The sequence below is a fragment of the Micropterus dolomieu genome, linkage group LG14, assembly GCF_021292245.1.
Source record: "Micropterus dolomieu isolate WLL.071019.BEF.003 ecotype Adirondacks linkage group LG14, ASM2129224v1, whole genome shotgun sequence".
NCBI classification, from domain to species: Eukaryota; Metazoa; Chordata; class Actinopteri; order Centrarchiformes; family Centrarchidae; genus Micropterus; species Micropterus dolomieu.
Genome location: NC_060163.1, coordinates 17,898,502 through 17,920,953, shown reverse-complemented (window position 1 = coordinate 17,920,953; position 22,452 = coordinate 17,898,502). Strand labels below are relative to the sequence as shown.

The 22,452-nt window shown below is 40.1% G+C and overlaps 2 protein-coding genes across 3 annotated transcripts in view; one reads left to right on the top strand and one right to left on the bottom strand.

The window, feature by feature from the left end:
- Nucleotides 1–8,302, bottom strand: part of LOC123983227 (phospholysine phosphohistidine inorganic pyrophosphate phosphatase) — a 32,674-nt gene extending 24,372 nt beyond the window's left edge. The window contains exons 1-7 of one of the 2 annotated variants that reach the window (XM_046069402.1): nt 7,927–8,301; nt 7,533–7,714; nt 6,916–7,069; nt 6,725–6,788; nt 6,518–6,610; nt 3,130–3,221; nt 563–1,079 (exon numbers count right to left, since the gene is read on the bottom strand). In XM_046069402.1, the coding sequence (XP_045925358.1) occupies nt 1,070–1,079; nt 3,130–3,221; nt 6,518–6,610; nt 6,725–6,788; nt 6,916–7,069; nt 7,533–7,714; nt 7,927–8,057 (726 nt within the window). In that variant the 5' untranslated portion in view covers nt 8,058–8,301 and the 3' untranslated portion in view covers nt 563–1,069. Of the gene's footprint in view, nt 1–562; nt 1,080–3,129; nt 3,222–6,517; nt 6,611–6,724; nt 6,789–6,915; nt 7,070–7,532; nt 7,715–7,926 lie in introns of those variants that run through there. The other variant, XM_046069401.1, reaches the window with a different exon arrangement.
- Nucleotides 8,303–8,948: 646 nt separating this feature from the next.
- oat (ornithine aminotransferase) lies at nt 8,949–21,243 on the top strand. The gene is made up of 10 exons (XM_046069634.1): nt 8,949–9,081; nt 12,467–12,698; nt 12,782–13,006; nt 13,097–13,192; nt 13,604–13,731; nt 14,451–14,573; nt 18,084–18,212; nt 18,371–18,484; nt 18,740–18,884; nt 20,085–21,243. Exons 2-10 carry the CDS (start codon nt 12,485–12,487, stop codon nt 20,243–20,245), a joined length of 1,335 nt encoding a protein of 444 aa, XP_045925590.1. The 5' UTR covers nt 8,949–9,081; nt 12,467–12,484; the 3' UTR covers nt 20,246–21,243.
- Nucleotides 21,244–22,452: the final 1,209 nt, after the last annotated feature.

Below are 22,452 nucleotides of genomic sequence, written 5' to 3'. Positions count from 1 at the left end.
GATGAGATACTGAGGACAGAGATGATTAAATTAACCATTTCTGTTTGTCTGTTAAACCATGTTTAACGTTACCTTACAGACAGGTGTATTGATAAAGTATTGTCTTTTTACTTGCGAAGGTTTTATTGCACGTACTTTCAGTGACGAGCGTAGCTGTCATCCACTGACGTTACAGTAGTTTGGAGCTAACTTAACCCCCACCGTAACTTTATTCCACCGCGACGGCGCCTCTCGCCCTGCTGCTGCCGCTGTCCGCGTGTGTGTGTGTGTGTGTGTGTGTGTAGGAGCCGACAGAGAGCAAGCAGAGACTGCAACTTGATGATTTTCTTATCCATTGCGTTTCAAATTAAATCACATTTGACGCTCGAGACATAACGTTACATCATAGGACCCGCAAGTCTCGATAGCAGTATCGATAAGCCCGAACCTTATTGATTTTAGGGGTTTTGAGAAATTTTGGAACCGGGTCTCGATTCCCATCCCTACTTACAACATGACTACAACAGACTAATAAACTGACTGACTGTACTGTTCTGAAAACATTATTTAGCAACATACATAATAACTTTCAGTATGCCTTTATTTCACCATATAAAACTTTATTCACCAGTCCATAAATTTAGACCTCCACAGCTGAAACACATCACGTCATGTTACAGAATCCACACAGGTTCTTCAGCAGGAAACACAGCCCATTTATTTTAATTCTGCCCCCCCCCCCAAAAAAAAACACTGTTAGGTATAATGGACACTGTTCAGAGTGTCGGCACACTGGAGCTGAACTGAGCTGTTGGAAGAAGATTGTGAAGACACATAATCTGGAAGGATTCTTCCCAGTCCATTGAAAATTTGCATTAAAAAAAGAGTGTGGAAACACACAGCCACATCCTCCCATCCTAAACGTAAGAATTACTCTGTACAGACAGGACAGGTTTTACAGTGAGTGACTGTGCTCTTAGTACAGGATTAGAGCTGACTGATGCTCAAGCAGATTACTCAGCGTTCTCTGGTCACATGACCTGAGACCATGCCAGTCTGCAGCAGTGGAGCAGGTCATGCGTGGTCCTCTTCAGACTAATCTGTGTTTTATGGCCAAACAAAATGGTAATAATATTAGGGAAGAGGTTTGATGTCCTCCACAGCAGGGGTAGAAAGTAATGAAGTACATTTATTTTGCTCTGTTGTACTAAGTAGCCTCCTTTAGTACTATGTACAAGTAGTTCTGTTTAATGCAACTTTATACTTGTTCTGTCCCCATTGGGACATTGTTTTACTTTAGTACGCTGACATACCATTTTTACATCTCTGTTGATTGTTGTGCAATAGGAGTATTTTGATGATGACTGATGAGCTCATTTCAGGATGGCACCATGCTAGTATGCTTCAGTATGCTTGTAGGCTACTTATAACTTGGGTTGTGCTATGTGTAAGGCAATTTCACTTTATTTAGGTATGGGTTATCATGCATACATTGTATAACATTGCATTACCTTATTGCCTTTAAATTAGCCATGTTAGCTCACGATAGCTACAGTAATACTAGAGCATTATAGCTACGTGTAGTTATTTTTTTCTGTTATTTCCTTAGACCGTTATCACTGTATAGTGTTTGTGACTCATCAATATTTAAGTAACTTTGGTCATTGTGTTTCATTTCCCACTTTCACCCTCTCTCTGTCAATAAACTGACTTACGCCAATCCCAGTCTTTAGTGCTTGATGGGGGAAGTTGTTTAGCTGCTAGTCAGATTACACAGGGTTACGTGCATGCGGGACAACACAATATTTCTACTCCACTACATTTTAGAGGGAAATATTGCATGAAGTTACTAGCTATCGAAATTTTTACACGTTACCCATATGATAATGCAGTACATTATTGTACCTAAAAATTACAAAGCAGTACAGTGTAGCAATGTGCAGCAGAAGAGAAGTTTTATATAACACCACCGGGACCAACTACAATGTTAAAATGTTGCTTAAGTATTCATAATAAACGATGAAAAGGCAATTCTAGGTGAGTATATTTTGCTTCTAATCCCTTGGACTTTTTCATATTGTCGTATTAATACTCTTATATTAAGTAAAGGATCTGAGTACTTGTTCCACTACTGCTTCACAGTAACTGGTGTCATGTTTGAAATGATAAAAGCGAGCCAGCACCGCAAGTCTAAAATAGTAAATGTTCAGGATTCCCCATCCATTTCCATAAAGATTTCTTAAATAGACATATAAAAACCTAGGGCTAAGGACGTATTACGTAGAGGAAAACTATTAAAAACCCAGAGTTACAGTATGACTTTGAACCTGTGCTTTGAACAAAAATTTAAATGTACATGTGTGTGACATAATGTGTAGTTCCATGACAGTGTCTCCTCCTATGCCCAGTCACTTTTCGCTTTTCTTCAAGCCATAAGTACCACTAAATCATCTAAAATAATCAACCATATGTTTCTGTAATTGCACCATATGAAAGGCACCCCAGTAATCTCCAGATTTAGGATCATAAATCCTTGGTGACTATGACCTTGTGGGCGACCAGCATTCATCATGTGGAGAGAATAAAGCTATTTTCGGCAGATTTTCAATCAAATAACAAATCTAGAAGACTGAAGAATAAGATGGTTGGCTCACAGGAAGCCTGTTTGTTATGCAGGAAACTTTGATTTGCAATCCTGGTGTGAGGGCGCCCTCTCCTGGCAAATAGTTTAATTGATTTTTATTTTCTGATTTTACATTTATATGGTCAGACCAGCTTCAAAATGTGTATTATTATTTAAAATGCATCAAAACATTTTTCACTGTTACTTCTTTAAGCTGTTTCTTCAAAAATAGCTTTAAAAATATGGATATGCATTACAAATAATGTATGAATAATCTTGTAGGGGGAGCAACTGTTTAATTTTTACCTCCAGGCATAAAAAACACAGGCCATAGAACAAGCTGACATGAAGCTGGTGTCCTATTCAAGGATATTTAAGCAGGGCATGCATTGACATGGCTAAAGGATAGTCGACTAACCAATAGGGACACCTTTTGCCAACACGGAGTCATGTTCAGGTCTGGTAGATTGTGCCAAGGAAACCATAGTTCACTCTGAAAGCATTCCTGCATTTAGGACATCACCCACCTGTATTTGCCGGTCCTGACTGCAACGCCTTTCATTCCACAGTGTTGGGCCCCACCTACATCATTCACCAGATCGTCTCCGATCATCAGTGCCTGCAGGTGAGGAGGAAGTAATGAAAGAGACAACTTATAATTTAGTTTAGTAAATGTGTAGAAGCAGTTATCCCATAGAAAGTTTATCCCAGCTTTGTGGTACCTGCAGGAAGGCTTGGGGCCAGGCTGTCTAGATCAATTTACCTTTCCACTGGTAACACACTGGTTACTTTATCAGATGGTGACACCAGTATATGATGCATTGTATCAAGTGCCAATTGTTATCTCCTCCTGTTGTTCCTGCTTCCTACCTAAGCATTATCGGCACTTGGATGCATTTCAGCCTGCCCTCCCTTCTCCTCGAGTTTCTTTTAAAAACTTCTTAGCTATCCTCTCCTCTGACCAGGTACTTGTTACACAACATGTGTTTGCACCATCGCCTATTAGTGTGGAAAATGTGATTTTTAAATAAACGGTAGACCAAAAATGTTAACTAGTGGCAGACAAGGTGAAGAGAGGAAAAAGAACAACCCAGACTTGCATTGGTCTGTAATTCAAAATAATGACAAGAGAAGAACAAAGCATTATCAGTTACAGTAAACTGGGATACTTAAAACTTAAATGCGAGCTAAAGGACACAACAGGTTGCATTATTCTGGATAAGCTGCAAGACTGAATGCAGGGAGGTTAGTGCAGTGAGAACTGATCACACCTGGAAATGACATAAACAAGTGTACCAGACTGAATCCTGCAGGTTGTTCTGTGACAGGGATATGATTCAACTTCTAATTAGGGAAAGTATTCTCAGAATCAGAAATACTTTATTGATCCGAGGGGAAATTCTGTGTCACAGCTGAACACATTGCACAAAAGGGAAAAGGAATATAAATAAAGTTGGTATATAAAGAAGTATATAAATATCAGAGTAAAAATATTAAATTAAATTAAATATAAAAGGAGTGTGGATATGTACAATATTTACATAATTAAAGGAATTGTTGTGGTGAACAGTAATAATGAATAAATAGTAGCAGAAGAACTGCAGCAGAGAGTATTTCACATTAAATATTTAAACTGGTATTATTGCACAAAAAAACCCCACAGATGATAATGTCCAGTTTAAAACTAACTAAGTGTCCGTGTGTCAGACACTTAGAGGGAGGAGTTATAAAACTTGATGGTCACAGGCAGGAATGACTTCCTGTGGCGCTCTGTGGTGCATTTTGTGGGAATAAGTCTTGCACTGAAAGCTGTGTTTGAGCAGCATGCCATGGAGTGGGTGGGAGACATTGTTCAAGATGACATGTAGCTTAGACAGCATCCCACAACATCACTGGGCTTGCGGATCCATTTGTTGAGTCTGTTGGCGTCCGCTACCCTCAGTCTGCTGCCCCAGCATGCAACAGCAAACAGGATAGCATTGGCCACCACAGACTCATAAAACATCCTCCGCATCATCCTGCAGATGTTGAAGGACCTCAGCCTCCTCAGAAAATAGAGATGGCTTTGGCCCTTCCTGTAAAGGGCTTGAGTGTTCTTGGCCCAGTTCAATTTATTGTCAATGTGCATTCCCAGGTATTTGTAATCCTCCACAATGTCCACACTGACCCCCTGGATGGAAACAGGGGTCACTGGTGCCTTGGCTCTCCTTAGATCCACAACCAGCCTTAGTCTTTAGTCTTTAGTCTTTAGACGGTTCTGCTTGCAGCATGTGACAAAGTCCCCCACCACAGCTCTGTACTCCGCCTGGTCATCCTTGCTGATACATCCAACCACAGCAGAGTCATCAGAAAACTTCTGAAGATGGCAGGACTGTGGTAGTTGAAGTCCGTGGTGTAGATGGTGAAGAAGGCGAGAGGACAATCCCCTGCGGGGCCCCGGTGTTGCTGACCACGCTGTCTGACCCACAGTGTGGCAACTTGCAGGTGCACATACTGTGGTCCGCCAGTCAGGTAGTCAACAATCCAGGACACGCGGGGGACATTCACTTGCCTCGCTGTCAGCTTCTCACCCTGTAGGGCCGGCCGGCGTTGAAAGCACTGGAGAAGTCAAAAAACATGACCCTCACAGTGCTAGCTGGCTTGTCCAGGTGGGCATAGATGCGGTTGAGCAGGAAGATGATGGCGTCCTCAACTCCTAGTCGGGGCTGGTAGGCGAATTGGAGGGTGTCCAGAAGAGGTCTGACCATGGGCTGCAGCTGTTCCAGATCCAGTCTCTCCAGGGTCTTCATGACGTGGGAGGTCAGTGCCATAGGTCTGTAGTCCTTGGAATCACCTTCTCCTTATTACCATCACTGAAAGCCCTCCTCTTTCGCTTCTCAAGAGTTTGGTAAAGAAATGATAGCATTTATACTTGTCCGCAAGAAGGGAGTAGTTTCATTTTGATTATTAAGTGAGTGACTCAAAGAGAAAGGAACTTCCACTTTGGAAAAAGAAAACGTCATCGATCATCTCTGCATCAAAACCTGTGTGAGTAACTGAAGGCTTTGGAAAGGGCAGCAGATATAGCTGTGGATATAGCCATGTCTTAGGGGAAAAAAAAGACATCCAGAAAAAAGAGCGAGGCTTAGTCTGAGATGAACCCAGCTTTAAAAGAGTGCCAACTGCCAGGTCTAAAAATAGATATGCTTAGAGAGACCGCAGTGATAGAGCACAGACTTGGGATACACTGAGATGAGCAGATTTCAAGGAGACATTAAAACACATGTTCAGACAACCTGCATAGAAAAACAAACAAAAATAAAAATAGAAAACGCAAGGGTGTACAACTGAAGAGACATTAAATTAGAATTAAAACCTGTGTCTAATTAAAGCGGCAATTGCCGGCCTGATTAAAATCACAATAACTTTCTGGTTTGTATGTGGAGAGAACTGTAAAAATAAACAAAACAAATACATTTCACATCCCCCTAGGAAGCATCCAGCCATACACGGTATCTCATCTTACAACCCTGTTGTAATATGACAATAAATTTACCTTGTATGTTGCTTCTCTTAAGCATTCTCTAAAATTCCTGTGAATTGAATTCATTCTGAAACTATTTGGGGAGTCGATTGCCCATTGGTTCCTTATCATTTTAGTGTTTTTTTCATGTAACTGTACGACTGCAGGTGCTGACTAATGCATGTCTACCACTCAGAGGGAGTGATCACTGTGACTTTCAAGTAAGGTGACAAAGTGCATGCTTGAGTCAAAGAATAGAAACAGAATAATCTCCATAGCAAAGCTAAATATTTAGCATTTTTGCCTTGATCAAGGAACTGAATTAAGAGTCTTCATTATTCCACAACATACATTACACTTACCTGTACTACCTTGTATTCTGGATACATACAGTCACCTCTGTTGTTACGTACCTCATGTGGTTGAAGCCCCATGTCATTGAGAACACTCTGGAAGAATGTTGGGGATGGCTTTCCAATGACTTCAGCCTTTAAATCACAGGCATACTGGAGGGAACAATAAGTTAATAATGATTATGATTAGTTACTGTTCACATGGATACACATGAACTGTTGTTAGCAATTCATTATATATCAGTGCAAATTATGCACCTACTATACCTCCAGAGCCTTCATGTAAACCCCGACATCTAGTTTCAAACCATCTGTCTCCTTGTAGTACCGGCTATAAAGAGAGTAAAACATCACAAATGTTTTGTTAAGTTCTGTCATGACATTTTATATTTCACATTGTGCTCGTTCCTTGGGATAAGCAATATAGTAATGACTCCCGACTTGTAATATCCTCTTACCCTTGGCCCAGAGAGAACAGCACTGGCTTCTCCAGGCCTATGAGGACCCTGAATGCCTCGTTCAGGTTCTGGTAGGAAAAATTTTCAGCTGCGTCTCCAATCACCACGCAGTTTGGGTTGGTCTTGTCAACACGGTCAAACTCGGGGACAAGTCCTGCAGAAGAGTAGTTAAATACATTTTAATACTTTTTATGGTTGGGTCCTTTAAAAGGATAAATCTACTGATAGTCTTTATTTTTCATCATCAAATCCCATGGAAGACCAAAACCAACAAGTATCATTATTACATCTTTAAAATCTCATGACACTATTTTAGGCGTTCTAGCCATGCTTTGCGTGTCAGTAACGTTACTTGCCCACAGACATTCAGCTTACTTTCTAGTTTGCCAGTATACTTTTTTGTTATGTTAGCTATAGTAGCAGGAGAGTTGTAAGTATCACAGTCTGGAGCTGGTGTGCTGGCTCTGCATGTTAACTTTGCAGCAGCAACTGTTTAACTCTGGTTTAAGTGGATGAAAATGTCATTCAACTTAATGTTTTATATGCACTACTTATAGGGTCAGACGCTGAGGATAACCATGGGTTAATGTCAAAATGTTGTCAATCTAAAGCATTACCATCATACACCAGCAGATGAGGCCGTAAACCCCTCTCTTTAAGAACAGCCACGGCCGCAGGAGCAAAGACCTCAGACACAGAGATGTCAAAGCCCAGTCTTTGGAGCTTGGCTACAAACGTCTCTCTGGTGGCCTGGGTCTCATTGGTGCAAAAGCGCAGCTGCAGGTCAGATGCCTTGAGCCTTTGAAAGAGTCAGAAGATCAAAGTGAGGATGGAGCTTGTGCTATGTGGCAACAAACTGTCACTTACATGTAGACAGCTCTCACACTGTTTAAATATTCAGTAATTGCTTTAATCGTGCACGTACACAGACCCACAAACCGAGTGCATGCACTTCGCTCTATACGCTAAACATGCAAGTAGCAAACAAACGTCTAAAACGTATTCACTCACTTTTTCACAGCTTCAATCGAACCAGGAATGGCTACCCCGTCGCCCTCCCCACTGTCATATAAAACGCCACACATGTCCAGTATGACACCTTTCAAACTCTTCGCACAGACTGGCCAGCCCTTGTCAGCCATGGAGAAATGGAAGCCTCAAAGCGCATGCGCTTGATGCCAGGCAGCTTCCCTCTTGTGTTTAAATGAATCGTGCGTACGAATTGATATGTAATTATACTGTTTACAGTAAGAGCTCCCGTTGTTTTAATACCGTTTCCACACATAATCTAGTTCAAGAATAATTTTAAATGACAGAACAATAACGTGTTAAATATTATAAATTCGTGATAACAGTGATTATTTATAGCTGATAGACTATGGGTTTCAGGAAGACTTCTAGGCTTACCGCTGCAAACATGTATATGTTGTCTAAAATGAGGGTTGCAATCTCCGGAAAAAGTTGCAGCATGGAGGCGTGGTCTCTGACGCAGCCATGCACGATATCGGCACCACGCGCCAGTCGCGGTATTGCTTTTCTCTCGTTTCTTCGACTCGTCCTTGTGATTGGATGCTGGCTCTACTGAATTTTCCACTAACCTTTTTAGTTTCACAATCTATGATTTATACAGTCTATGATTTGTACATCCATGGTGCCGCTAGCAACACTAGTATATTGACACTGATTGACACGATAATACAATAAAACACATGTAAATATATATTTAAATCCTTATATAGAGAGGTGATGCAACTACATATAACTCTAACGTTACCTAATGTAACCGGTTGTTCTTATAACATTTGCTTCTCGGCAAATCATGCATTCTTAAACCATGTGTTGCCCTCTATAAAATATAAAGGGTTAGATAAATTAACCGATTCGATTCGTCCTATTTCGTAATAAAAAGACCCAAAGTCTCAAGTGTGGGAGCACCCAGTATCTCAATCATCCAGCGTCAAACAGCGAGTATCCAATCACAAGGACGCGTCAAAGTGACGAGTAACATACTAGCCAATCTCAGCACAGTAAAGCGGGACTTGACGCCAAACGGGTGGGGGGAAAATAACGCCAGACTCTCACATAAGCCTTTCGCTTCAACCATCGGTTAGGACAAACGTCATTCGCGTTTTAAGAGGGTTTTCAACGTCGCTTCACTTCTTTCTGGTACTGTTTGACTACCTTTTATGTCTCCTCTCTCCTCTTATAAAAAGCTTGCTTGATAATTTAGTGATGGCTGGAAAAAACTAACTGCAGGAATGTGCTAATATTAGCTAGCTAGGGTCTAACTAACTGTTATAGGACTTATGTCTGGTTAGCATTGATCTTAAAAGCGTTTACACTCCTTGGGCAAGAAGAACCCATAGACAGTGTGGAAGAAACATGCATTTATTTATGTCGACTGGTCGGCAAGTGTCATATAAACTGTTAGTGACACCGTTTTACCTTAGAGTTTGAAACTAGGACGAGCTGCGCGTTATGTTTCATGCATAGACTGTATAAAAGGTTCCTCGATACCGCGTTATATAACTGTTAATTCAAACTGGTTTGGCAGAACTGCTTAGTTCGCAGAGACTTTCATCAGATAGGAACATACTGTCAGTCTTTATTTAGCTCCCACCAGGCTGTAATGTTGGTGGGTGTGTTAAGGAGGCAGCTCCCCAGCGACCTATCATCTCTCAAGAGAAGAGAGAGATGATAGCTAATGGGAACTGAGTGCCACGAATCCTCACGCGTCCGCTGTCCTTGCTGTAGTCCAGTCCAGACGGTGTCTGTTTGCTTTGTGTATTTATTCACAGCACAAAGTTACAGATTATCCCGAGCCAAGTCTTGCTGGATGTCTCATATTCACATTCCCTTCTGTGTGTGTGTGTGTGTGTGTGTGTGTGTGTGTGTGTTTGTTAATAACTCAATATGTATTCAGTAAGTATTTTTAATTTCATGGAAACTAAAATGCCTTACTAAGTAGGTTATTCAAACTCCCGCAACAGTTGAGCAGCAACAGTCACAGTGTTTTTTGGCTTAATCAGACATCCCAGGACATCTTCCCTAACCTAAATGTGAATAGCACAAAGTGAAATATGGTGTCATATCAAAACCGTTCAGTGCCACTAAGACACAAAGAGGGCCACCTCGTCTGTCATAAATATTTTAAACGTTTAGAAAGTAGCAGGGAATTCTATAAATGAAGAAGAAAAGTAGTGAATGGTACAGTGCTTGAAAAAATGAAGGGACATTTAAAACAAGCCTGCTTTAATTGCGACCAAATAGAAAAGTCTGGAACATCACAGTTGAGTTGCCATGCTGCTGTGGGATTAGTTTTTGTTAACCCACACCCATCAAAGACATTTACCTCTATTGTGTTGAGCGTGAAAGAGAAGCATTGTTCAGCAGACCAGTAAAGCCTATGTGCTCTGTGGAATCTGACATAGCAGTGTTATTAGCTTATCAGGCTCAACCACTGTAGCTACGGTTAGGTTTTTTAAGGGGGGCATTTCTTTGTTTTATACTGTTGTATTTTGAAGTAAGAGCGTCGCTGCAAATAATAGGAACGGAATTAACAAATTTATTAAAAAGGCTGGTTCTGTAATTTCTTTGACCTCTTTAATCGGTTCTGGAGCAAAGAACCGAAAAGAGTTAAAACCATACTCAAGTTGGAAGCTCCTCCTCTGTTCTGTGTTTTAAGTAGTCCAAAAAGTATGTTTGGTGACCGATTACAGATACCAAGGTGCTCTACAGAAGCATGAAGAGGTATTTTTGTGCACACAGCTGGGGAACTTTTGACGTGTTATACTTGCCCGTTCCCTGAGATATTTAAACGTAATTTATAAGGTTTCATATTGTATGTATTTTGCATTTGTTAATTTTTAAGGTTTTATTTAATAATTGTTGTTTGGTTTTTTTTGGTCCTGTTTTTAGGTGAATCACTCACTTTGGCTTTTATTGATCAATTGATTGTGTTAAAGACTGTTTTTGTTTTTTTTAAATGAGTGACTAGTGACCTGTAGCCTCTACCACGAAGGGAGTTCAACCTACTCAGAGTTAACTCTGGGTTATCAGGCAAACTCAGGGTTGACAAACTCTGACCGCCTACACTAGAATTAAACGGTACTACGAAGGTGGATAAGATGTTGGTTAGTTGAGTCCGTGTTAACCTGGTGTTAACTTAATCAGACGTGGTGCGCGTTCACATAAAAGGGGTGTGTGTGGCCGTGCAGGCAGAGTTTTTTTCCAAACGGTGCATGCTCCGTATTTCTCCAGAGGAATGCACGTTGCTATAGTGTCAGGAAATTATGAACATAAAGAGGAGTTAACGGCTGATCTAATATCGTGGCAGACGACAAAGCCTGCCGTGTAGTAGGCTATGCGTGCACTGGAAAGTTATATTAAACTTTGCAATCGGATTTAGCAGTGAGGAAATACTACTGAATTTAGCCCACAATCATTATCATGCACCGTAGAGACTTTGCCTTGGATTGGGCGTATTCAGAAGAAAACAGAGTGATTTTCATGACATTAATTTTGGGGAATTTCGGCTTTTTCTTCTTGTAAATTTCACAATTTCATCTAGGATTTTTTTTCTCGGATTATTAACTCCCACCCTAGCTCCCTATTTTTGGGACAGGTAAAATAGTCTATCTAAATATGTGAAAACAAACAGGAGAATTCAATTATAGACCACAGATGGGCTCCATCTACGAAACGATCCCGTTAATTAATTAAGATTCCTCTTTATAATCACTGAGGCTGCATGCCTCGCTCTCTGAATGTAATGCTGTTGTGTTCAGAACTTCATTGCAACCGCAGTGGAGCAAATCAGGATGAAATATTTAATAAACATATTTTATGAAGCAGTGGGTAGCCTATTAATATCCTACTTCTCATCATTAACACTGAGTACAGATGTGGTGTGTAGTCCGCATATACAGGATAACCTTGAGTTAACCACAAACAAAACCTGCTCGGAGCAGTTTAGAGATGCGGCGTAAATTGCCTTGGCAACAGACCCCGGGTAACACCTATCCACCTTTCGCAGTACGGGTTAACCGGGAAGTTACACCCGACGTCACAAAGTTACTCCTGAAGTTACCTGGATAAGCGAGTTACCCCGCTTCGTAGTACAGGCCACTGAGCTACAGTATTGTCTGGGTGTTGGTGTTACTACTTGGTGTACTTGTTGTGGCATGTATGTTTGTGTATTTGACAGGCAGTCTAAACTCTTGTGAACCCAGTTATTGTATTAATTCTTACAAGTAGAAACTACAAAGGACAACTACTGCTTCAGCCTTTGCTGGAAGTGTGTTCAGCTCACAGGAGAGCTGTGAAACTACCAGAGATGTAGCTAACCTTCATTTTTGCTTAATATGCCAATCATGTTTCAAAAAAAAGCAACCAATTCTCATATTTGAAAAGCTGAACCCAGCAAATGCAGCGCTGTTTTTAATCTAGTCTTAAAGTTAAATGTTTCAGGGTTATACTGAGAGATTTATTGAATATGTTATTTTACATTTGGCACTGATACCAACTAAATTAAATTATCTCTACCTTTTAGACATAGTAGTAAAGCACCATGAAAGGAATTATTGTCCAGGCCAGCCGCAGCCTGAGCCGTGCTGCCCCTCTTCTCCATCGTGCGATCCACTCTGGTACGCGTCCGGCCTCCACCGCCGCCTCCAAACTGAGGGTTGAACGTCCACTCACCTCAGAGGAAATCTACACCCGCGAGGACAAGTATGGAGCGCACAACTACCATCCCCTCCCTGTGGCCTTGGAGAGGGGGCAGGGTGAGTTCATTTTTCCTCAAAATGTTAAAAATCTCTTATCAATCATCAGACACTTTGCAAGAACTTGGTTTTCTTTACTTCAGGCATCTATGTGTGGGATGTGGAGGGCAGCCGGTATTATGACTTCCTGAGTGCTTACAGTGCAGTAAACCAGGGTCACTGCCACCCAAAGATCATAGCTGCGCTCAATGCCCAGGCCTCCAAACTCACCCTGACTTCCAGAGCATTCTACAATGATGTGCTGGGAACCTATGAGGAGTACATCACCCATATGTTTGGCTATGACAAAGTCTTACCCATGAATACAGGTAATTATGGGAAACACCCAAAGCTAATTGTTCAGAGGTTATGATGAGTAAATTTTGGGCATTTTATTCATTTTTGTTGTTACAAATTAGGTGTCGAAGGTGGTGAGACTGCCTGCAAGCTTGCCCGCAAGTGGGCTTACAATGTAAAGGGGGTTCCCAGAAACCAGGCCAAAATCATTTTTGCTGGTAAGTAAAAGTAATGCTATGTCATAAAACACTACATCACAGTTTAGTGTCGTATTAAGGAAAAAAAAAAATGTAGTTCTTCCTCAATACATTTCAATGACGTTTTTTGTTTACAGTTAGCCTGAGCGCTAATGTTTGATGCTTAATGTATTTAACTCGTGACATTTACATTTCGTGTTCAGATTTTACAAATATAAAACTAAAAAAACTACAACTCGTGATTAAAAATTATTCTTTACAGTTTAAATATTACAACAATAGACTGAAGTTACCAAACTTAGCATTAGCATGCTTACCAATCCTCTTGATAGATATAGGATAAGGTGACCACAGGTTCCATATTTCCTATATCATGTTGTAATCTATGAACAATATGATAAATACGGCGCCTCATTCACTCTTGTTGTTTAGAGGGAAACTTCTGGGGCCGCACCATGGCAGCCATCTCCAGCTCCACTGACCCCAGTAGTTATGAAGGTTTTGGTCCCTTTATGCCCGGCTTTGAGGTTGTCCCATATAATGACATTCCTGCACTGGAGGTACAGGTTTTGACTTTCTTCAAGACATACAGTACAATATCTATCATGTTTGTTTAAATTTGCTTCAGTCGGTGAGAGGTGGAATGACTTTCATACTGTCACAAGCAGCTAATGTGTGGAAAAGTTTCTTCACCTTTGGCCCAGACCTCAAATTGGCTTAAAAAATGGCAAAATTATAGGGGGAAGCTTATGTTTCAGTCACTGCGCATCAGAGTTTGGACTCTTCTAACAACATACTTGCATGCAGGCACACGTTTTTACCTCATTGATTAACTTTGTTAGTCAAGTTGGAGAGAAACACTGATGTCAGAGGCAGCAAATGTTTCATGATACTTGCATTCAGTGTTAATGTGCTGGTGGCAGGATCCAACATGCAAACTCTGATGCCAGCCTGGAGGACAAACAAAAAATACATGAGCTGTTATGGAGGCTACTGCTTTGGAAATGTTTTTTCCAAAGAAGGTGAAGATTTGCACTTTATCCAGTATCGCTGGAGATAGATCATTGATTTTGATCATAAGAACCTCCAAATCTAGCTGACTTGACAGCTTTGTTATCTATAAAGACTGAATGGCTTACTGAAGATGGATGTACAAATCCTGCTTTTCATGTAAATAAAAGAACATAATGATTGACTGAAGCAGCATGTATTTATTGACAGGGTTATCTTGGACACAGATAAAAATATCTAACTAGTCTTTTTTTCTTCTTTTATCCAGAAAACCCTTCAAGACCCAAATGTTGCAGCTTTCATGGTAGAGCCCATCCAGGGGGAAGCCGGGGTGGTGGTGCCAGACCAGGGCTACCTGACCAAAGTCAGAGAACTTTGCACAAAATACAATGTGAGTCTCAAAAAGAAAACACACTGACAAGAACAAAATAAATGTCATTGGTGATTCCCTTAGCTTAGGTGTGAATGTTTTGACTGTGTGAAAACACATTTCCAAACTGATCGCCTGTCTGGTTTGTTTGTAACAATGACTAAAGTAAATTTGGCCTTATTTCCTCTCATCAATCAGTTCACTGGTTATGAATGTTGACATCAAATAGCCAGGAGGCATTAGGTTTGGTGCTAAAGGCTGAACACAACAAAGTGTGTCAGTTAGGGGTCGACCAATAATCGGTCTGGTCGAGTAATCTGTATTGGCCATTTTAAAAACAAATAGCCGATATAAATAATTAATTAAAAAGTGCGCTCCTTTGGCTCTGATGCTGCTGCCTCTGTCTGCTGGAGCCCACAGACTGGTGAGTTAATGTCCCCCCGACAGTACTAGTTGATTGGTTACAACTTACGAGTAATAGCCTATCAACACTGACTATTGTGCGGAAGTAGCCAATAGAACGAGCGAGCCACCATGCTGCAGCCCCTCCCCTCCTGTCTCAGCAGAGCTCCACGTATGCACACACGCCGAGCGAAGATCAGTGTAGATTACACAAGTTAACAATAACTACACTTATTAGTGTATGTAAGTGCAGCAAAACCAGCAGTAGTAGTACTTGTAAAAGGCTGATACTGCATCAGTTCAATAAGCTATACAAATACGGAGCATTTACCTTCTTATTTATCAGAACTTTTACATATACACACTCTGGTCAAAGCACTGAGGTCATCCAATCAGATGTTCCTCGATGTCCCCAGATCCAGGCTAAAAACTAAAGGTGACCGAGCCTTCTCAGTAGCTGCTCCTAATCTGTGGAACACTTTACCTGTTGAAATAAGAAATGCCCCGACTACTGACACTTTCAAATCCTTGCTAAAGACGTATCTTTATTCATTGGCCTTCAAACTGAATTGAGTAGTAACATTTATTTTATTTACTACTGTAGTTGTCATGTATATTTGTTGTCTATTGTGGAAAGCACTTTGGTAAACTAGTGTTGTTTTTAAATGTGCTGTATAAATAAACTTGAACTTTCTGTTGCTCAGAAAACAAAAATTCCCTACGCACCTCCCAATTCCTTACAAACTGCTCTTATAACAGCATCTGTCATGTAGATGTTTTGTATACAACGATGAGAGGAAGCTAGCCAAGCATGCGAGTGTTGCCGTACTTGCACAGTGTGCAAAACATTTGTAAGCGCATAGTTTAATGCTCATGGGAAATTTTAGTTGTGACGGTCATGATTCCGCACCGTCACTGCTGACACTGCTATATCTGTTCCAAAAATCGGTCGTCAGTCCAATTGGTTACTAATAACCGGGAAAAAACATCGGTCGATCCCTAGTGCCAGTGCCTTTTTTATTTTTTAGGTGCTTGCATAGAGGGGTGGGGGGTGAAGTGGGACTACACTGCCATCAAAACTTCCATCTCTTGACACCAAAGTGTGTTGTGGTAACACTATTAAAGTTAGAAAATCATCAAGCTACTTCCTGCTATCTGGATGTACAGAACAGAAATCCAAAGACAACATTTTGTAGTTTTTATCATTCTGCCTGGAGTACATGTGCACATTGTATTTCCTATATGCATGGTAGGGCTGAATGATTAATTCTTTTCAAATCGAAAATGCGATTTGAAAGAATGCGATTAGCTAATCTTGAAGACGGCAATTTAAATGTTTAGTTATACATCTGACCTGTTTTAAACAGTCATGCAGTTAAAAATTTATTCTGTTGTCATCCTTGTGTGTCAGACCTCGCCAACCACAAGCACCATGCACCTCCTGTTACTGTTCTACTCACCAATCAGAGCTGACACACAGCGTGTACATTTTACAACAAACGAAACTGTGCAGAACAGACAAAGGCAGCAGCTGTGCCGCGGTTTTGTCTAGCGTCAACTCAAACTGAAGTGTTGTCAGCAGTGGAGCGTTTAGCTGCCCTACATTGTTGACGTGTTGTTAATTTGTCCTTTCTTGTGCTTCAACTACGGATAACAGGGCTGAGTTCAGCATAGACAACGTAGCCAGACGTTTCAACGGAAACAGTGGTTCCCTGAACACCCTGCCGTGTACGCAAGCGCAGTGCATTTTCCTGCTTTTTTAACACCGTTGTGTTTACAAACTTGTCGCAGCTGATTGGGTAACATCTGAGGCACGCCCACCAAACGGGAGAAAACATACCTCGAACATAGACAGTATATTACTGGACGAAGCCACCCCGCTGATTTGAATGGAGAGCAGTGAAGCCAGTTTTGGACCAATAAAATACTACAACAGGGCTACTTCCTGTTGGCACCAGCGTCTACTGCGCATTATCGCGCAGCATAACTGTGGTTTAATGATGTAGAACAACAGCAGAAACACCGTAATTCTTGTAGCTGCATAGCTGCGCCAACAAAAAGTCTTATGTGTTTGTCTGACTCGGATCGTCACTGATTAATCAGCCCAACTACGAGGCTCACCTGTCAAACACCAACGCAGCGTCACTGATCGACGAATAGTTTGTTTTAGATTGCCGAGAGTTTATAATCAAAGCAATACGGGTTCATCTCATGTGCGACGGGGTGTCACAAGGTTTTGACGTCATTTTTGGGCCTACATGGATCACTCCTTGCAGGCTTTGGTCGGCTTCGCTGTCCGATCCCTGACTTACGTCCTTGCTCTCCGCAGGCTACATTCCCCACACGGAGCATTTCAGAATAAGAGCGTTTTGCTTGCCTGATTTTGCTGAATTGTTTAGATTTTGTTTATTTGTTCGGTTGTCCTTGATTTTTGTATAGTATATAACTGGACGAAGCCACTCTGCTGATTTGAATGGAGAGCAGTGAAGCCAGTTTTGGACCAATAAAATACTACAACAGGGCTACTTCCTGTTGGCAGCAGCATCTAATGCGCATGATCGCGCAGCATAACCGTGGTTTAATGACGTAGAACAACTGCAGAAACACCTTAATTCTGGTAGCTTTATAAATGCGCCAACAAAAAGTTTCATGGCTCAGTGTGTTTGTCTGACTTAGATCGTCAGTGTTTAATCAGCCCACCTACAAGGTTCACCTGTCAAACACCAAAGCAACACCAAGTCTCTGATTGCTCTGATAGTTTTTGTTTTTTTTTTTGATTGCAGAGAGTTTATAATCTAAGCAATACGGTTACATCTCTCATGTGCGACGGGGTGTCACATGGTTTTGACGTCATTTTTGCAGCAGTTGAGGCTTATGGTCATTAAATATGATTTCTTATCTACCCTTTTTCAAATATTCATTTGATATGTTTTTTGTTGTGTTTTTTATTTTATTTTTTTAAATACCATGCACATATTTCCCTGTTGGAAGGTCTATCCTTCTATAAGATACTGAGAATTCCTGAAAAAACACACTGTGGCCAGAAAAACACCTAGGGCTGTGGTGATTACCGTCGTAAAATAACATGTTTGCTTTGAGATTACCAGTAAAGTCGTCTGTTTCATCCAGGTGTTATGGATTGCTGATGAAGTGCAGACCGGCTTGGCAAGGACTGGCCGGCGTCTGGCTGTGGACCATGAAGAAGTCCGTCCAGATGTGCTGATTCTGGGCAAAGCTCTTTCTGGAGGAGTTTACCCTGTAAGCTTTCTTTGTTGTTGATCAATCACACTTGATATCACAATATAGATTTGCTGTGCAAGAGTCAAACTTCATGGACTTTGGGGAGACCAGTTTTGTTGGACAGGAGTATCTATCTTTTATCTGTGCTTTAACCGATCTGTGTTGGTGTGCCTCAGGTATCTGCTGTGCTGTGTGATGATGAGGTTATGCTGACCATCAAGCCTGGGGAACATGGGTCCACATATGGAGGAAACCCTGTGGCCTGTCAGGTTGCTATTGCTGCTCTTCAGGTCAGTGTTAAACTGCAAAATCTTTTCCTAGTCTGTTCCCCTTTAATAACTTATTACTTGTTCTTGTTTTTACCTTTTGTTTTAAATTGATTTAATGCAGATAACTTCCCACTGTGAAATGTATCATAACAAAATAATTTTAAGCATGCTACAGTTACCTTCAAAGACAGTTTAACATCAGAAGAAAAATATGCATGTCACTTTGATCAACAATGTCATAAGTTGTTTTTTTTTTTTTTTTACTCTTGTTCTTAGGTGATGGAGGAGGAGAAGCTGGCAGAGAATGCTCAAAGGATGGGAAAGCTGCTGCGGGCCGAGCTAAGAAAACTGCCCAAAGACATTGTGACCACAGTCAGAGGGAAAGGCCTCCTTAACGCAGTCGTCATCAAAGAGACCAAAGGTGCAGTACTGAACTGTTTGTGATCAGTATTTGGTAACTAAGGTAAAAATGTCAGCTAACAGGGTACAAAATAAATCCAAGCTAACATGTTAATCAGTGAATGCAGCTCATGGGCAAGTGTTGTTCAGGTATTTTGTGTTACGTACTTGGGCTGTTTTCACTGACAGCAGTACCCCTTTTTAAATGTGATCCAAAATTATTGTAATTTTCCAAGGTCTCTCCTTACTCAAGATCCCAACAATTCCTGGAAATACAGGAATTGTGCTTAACAATTTAATTACAACCTAATAATTTTACTAACTATAGTGAGTCTTTGTGCTATTAATCTTAAAGACAGACTGGTTCAAATTAACACATTAAAAGCGAAATATCAGTGTTATAAAATATGAAGAACTGTATTTTGGAGGGGACTTTCCTATGGAAGATTTGATTGGACTTTAAAATTTGTAACCCACCGAAAACAATCCACAAATGTGTACTATGATGCACAAATATTTCACTATCTACAAATATGTATTTTTACATTTGTGATGTGTAAAATCTTATCCACAACAATACAGAGTGACTTCTACACACAAAACAGTTTTTGCACATTTGCAGATTGCTCTCTGTCAATTTGTGGGTCATGTTACATTTGTAACTTCCTTTTTACACATTTGTGGAATTTTGTCCAATGTATACTGCGGAGATCTGTGTTTAAAAAAAAAAAAAAAAAAAAAAAAAAAAAATATATATATACACACACACACACACACACACACACACACACACACACACACACACACACACACACATATCTCACTACCCAAAACATGTATTTTTACATTTGTGTTGTGTAACATTATATCCACAAATACAGTGCAATTTGTAAATATGTAGAATTTACTCTGTACATACATATTTTAATTTCACATACAAAGAACTGTTTTGTGTATAAAAATACATCCACAAATGTGTAAATAACACTTTGTAGATAGTGAAATATTTGCGCATCATAGTACACATTTGTGGATTGTTTTCTGTGGGTTACAAATATTTAAGTCCAGTAAAATCTTCCATACTTTTCCTTTTTTTTAACGCAGCTTCACGCCTTTTCTACATGTAGGACATGGTTCTTTGTCAAGGCTAGTAAAGTGTAAAACTTTATTTGAACCTTGCAGTCAATTAATCTGACCTTTTATTCAAACAATCCCCCCCCAGACTATGATGCCTGGAAGGTGTGTTTACGCCTACGTGACAACGGTTTGCTGGCCAAGCCCACCCATGGTGACATCATCCGCCTGGCCCCTCCCCTCATCATCAAAGAGGACGAGCTGCATGAATGTGTTGATATCATCCAGAGGACCATTATGTCCTTCTAAACTACAACCGCTCAACTATTCAACAATAACACAGACAACCTTCAAAGGGATAATTCGTATTTGCTGAAGCTTCTGTATGGCCTGTCAAAATGTTGCTCTAAACATTTATTAGTTGTTTACAGCTGAACTGATACAGCAGAAAAACTGCTGTAAAGGAAACAGTTCTGTTATGATGCCCTAGGAAAGACTGCAACATCAGTAGTTTACTTTAAATGTTTAAATTTCCATAGATTTAATCTAAATAGATACATTTGTAAATGATTTATCCACATTTCTGCTGTTAATGACGGATGTAAAAAATCAATGTGCTGTCTTGAAGGAAACCTTTTATTTTATTTCAAAAAGGGTAAGTGATTAACCAGTGAAGCATGCAGTCTAAAGTTACAAAGTTACTTTTTTGTAGTTTACATTTTAATGGACTGCATTGAGTCTACTAAGCTACTGCTGTCTGTAATCACAAACCTTGTGAAAAGTCTTTTGTGAGATAGAAGGCCAGCTTGTCTGGGTATTTTTAATAATTGATCTCAAGAGCAGGGTTCCTGCACATCTTTCAAAAGCCTTGAAATGTATATGAAGTTTTCAGATTCCAGGTCTTGAAAGATTTCGTAAAGACTTCATAAGTGCACAAAAATTCTAATTACAAGTTCAAAGAGTTTTTATTTGCAATGCAGACATGGCCACATATCACATGTAGCTGTCTCATTTTAATTTAACATAAGTTATGTGTTACTGTTGAAGAAATACTTTCTGGGTCTTCATGCTGTAAAATTTGATATAATTTATTTTTTGGAAGCAACATATAAGGATTAATGAGTGTTGTACTAGCTAAGGCTGGTTTGGTTTTATGTATTTACAGTATCTGTAGATTGTTTCACTGAGCTTTCTGATGAAGGTTTTATCCATTACAGAACACGGTAAACTTTGTCTTTTTAAAGACAATATCACCTTTTAAGATGTTACATAATCCATTGTTCTTCAAATAAATTATTGCAGTGTTATCTCTTGTCTTGCTGAATTTTAATACTTGAAATTTAACAGTTCTTTGATAGACTGGAGGCATGTTTCAGGAAGCAGGTTTACTGGGTCATCCAGTTAGCTTTGCTGATTAAAACCCTGAACCCCCTCAAATCAAGAACTTTGGCTGAGGTAAATACACCCATTTGTGCTTTATTCAGCAAAGGTACCCAGATAAAATCCAGAACAGGTACTTTTGTGCCATACTGCATTCCATATTTGAAGTGATTTCAGTTTTGACACAGTGAAAGTATTTACACGTCATTCAACCTGCCAAAAAAAAAAGAAAAGCGGTGCAACAGGTCAAGCGACCTTAAAAAAACAGGAAGCAGAGACATGCTTGTGATCTCCTTTGAAGTCAGAGGGCAAAGCATACAGATAACTTCATGTCACTGTCAAATGGTGCACATACTGAAGTTGTGCATTTATTACAGATGTAACACTAGATGGTGCTGTGCCCTTACTGAAATGAAAGTAAGGATTGTATGTGCTACTGATGCTGAGTACCAAATGCTTGTTGGGCAGGTGTCAAATGCACAGTGTAAAATAACGGGAAGAAATGTGGAGATAATAAAGCTTCACTGCAGATACAAGATCAAGGCTTACTGACAAATCAAGGTCCATAGTCCCAGAATAAAACTATTAAACCTTCAAGCCACAACCTGGACGATCCATCTTTCTGCCTGTCTCACAATCCCCCAGAGATCTGACATGTTTGACACTTGTCATACAGAGAGAGGAGTGGTTCTGAACTGGCAACGACCTCAAGCTAGTTGACTGAGACAGTCGAAGGCTTTAAACCCCCTCCTCTGAGTGCTGACCTTCAAGCAGCACAAATCCTACTGCACAGACTGTATCCACTTACAATTTCTGTACACAACAACAACATAAACAGCAGTAGTGGAATTAAAACTGCAACACAGGTTTGCCATATGGTATCAGTTGAAGATTTCACTATATATAGATATATGTATGTGTGTGTATATATATGTGTGTGTGTGTATATATGTATATGTGTGTGCATATATATATATATATATATATATATATATATATATGTGTGTGTGTGTGTGTGTGTATGTATATATATATATATATATATACATATACACACATATATATGTGTGTGCATATATATATATATATATATATGTGTGTGTGTGTGTGTGTGTGTGTGTGTATATATATATATA

Coding starts and splice junctions, on each gene's coding strand:
- oat (XM_046069634.1), top strand. CDS start 12,485: ATGAAAGGAATTATTGTCCAGGCCAGCCGCAGCCTGAGCCGTGCTGCC. Junction 13,007..13,096: donor AGTCTTACCCATGAATACAG/GTAATTATGGGA, acceptor GTTACAAATTAG/GTGTCGAAGGTGGTGAGACT. Junction 18,485..18,739: donor TTGCTATTGCTGCTCTTCAG/GTCAGTGTTAAA, acceptor TCTTGTTCTTAG/GTGATGGAGGAGGAGAAGCT.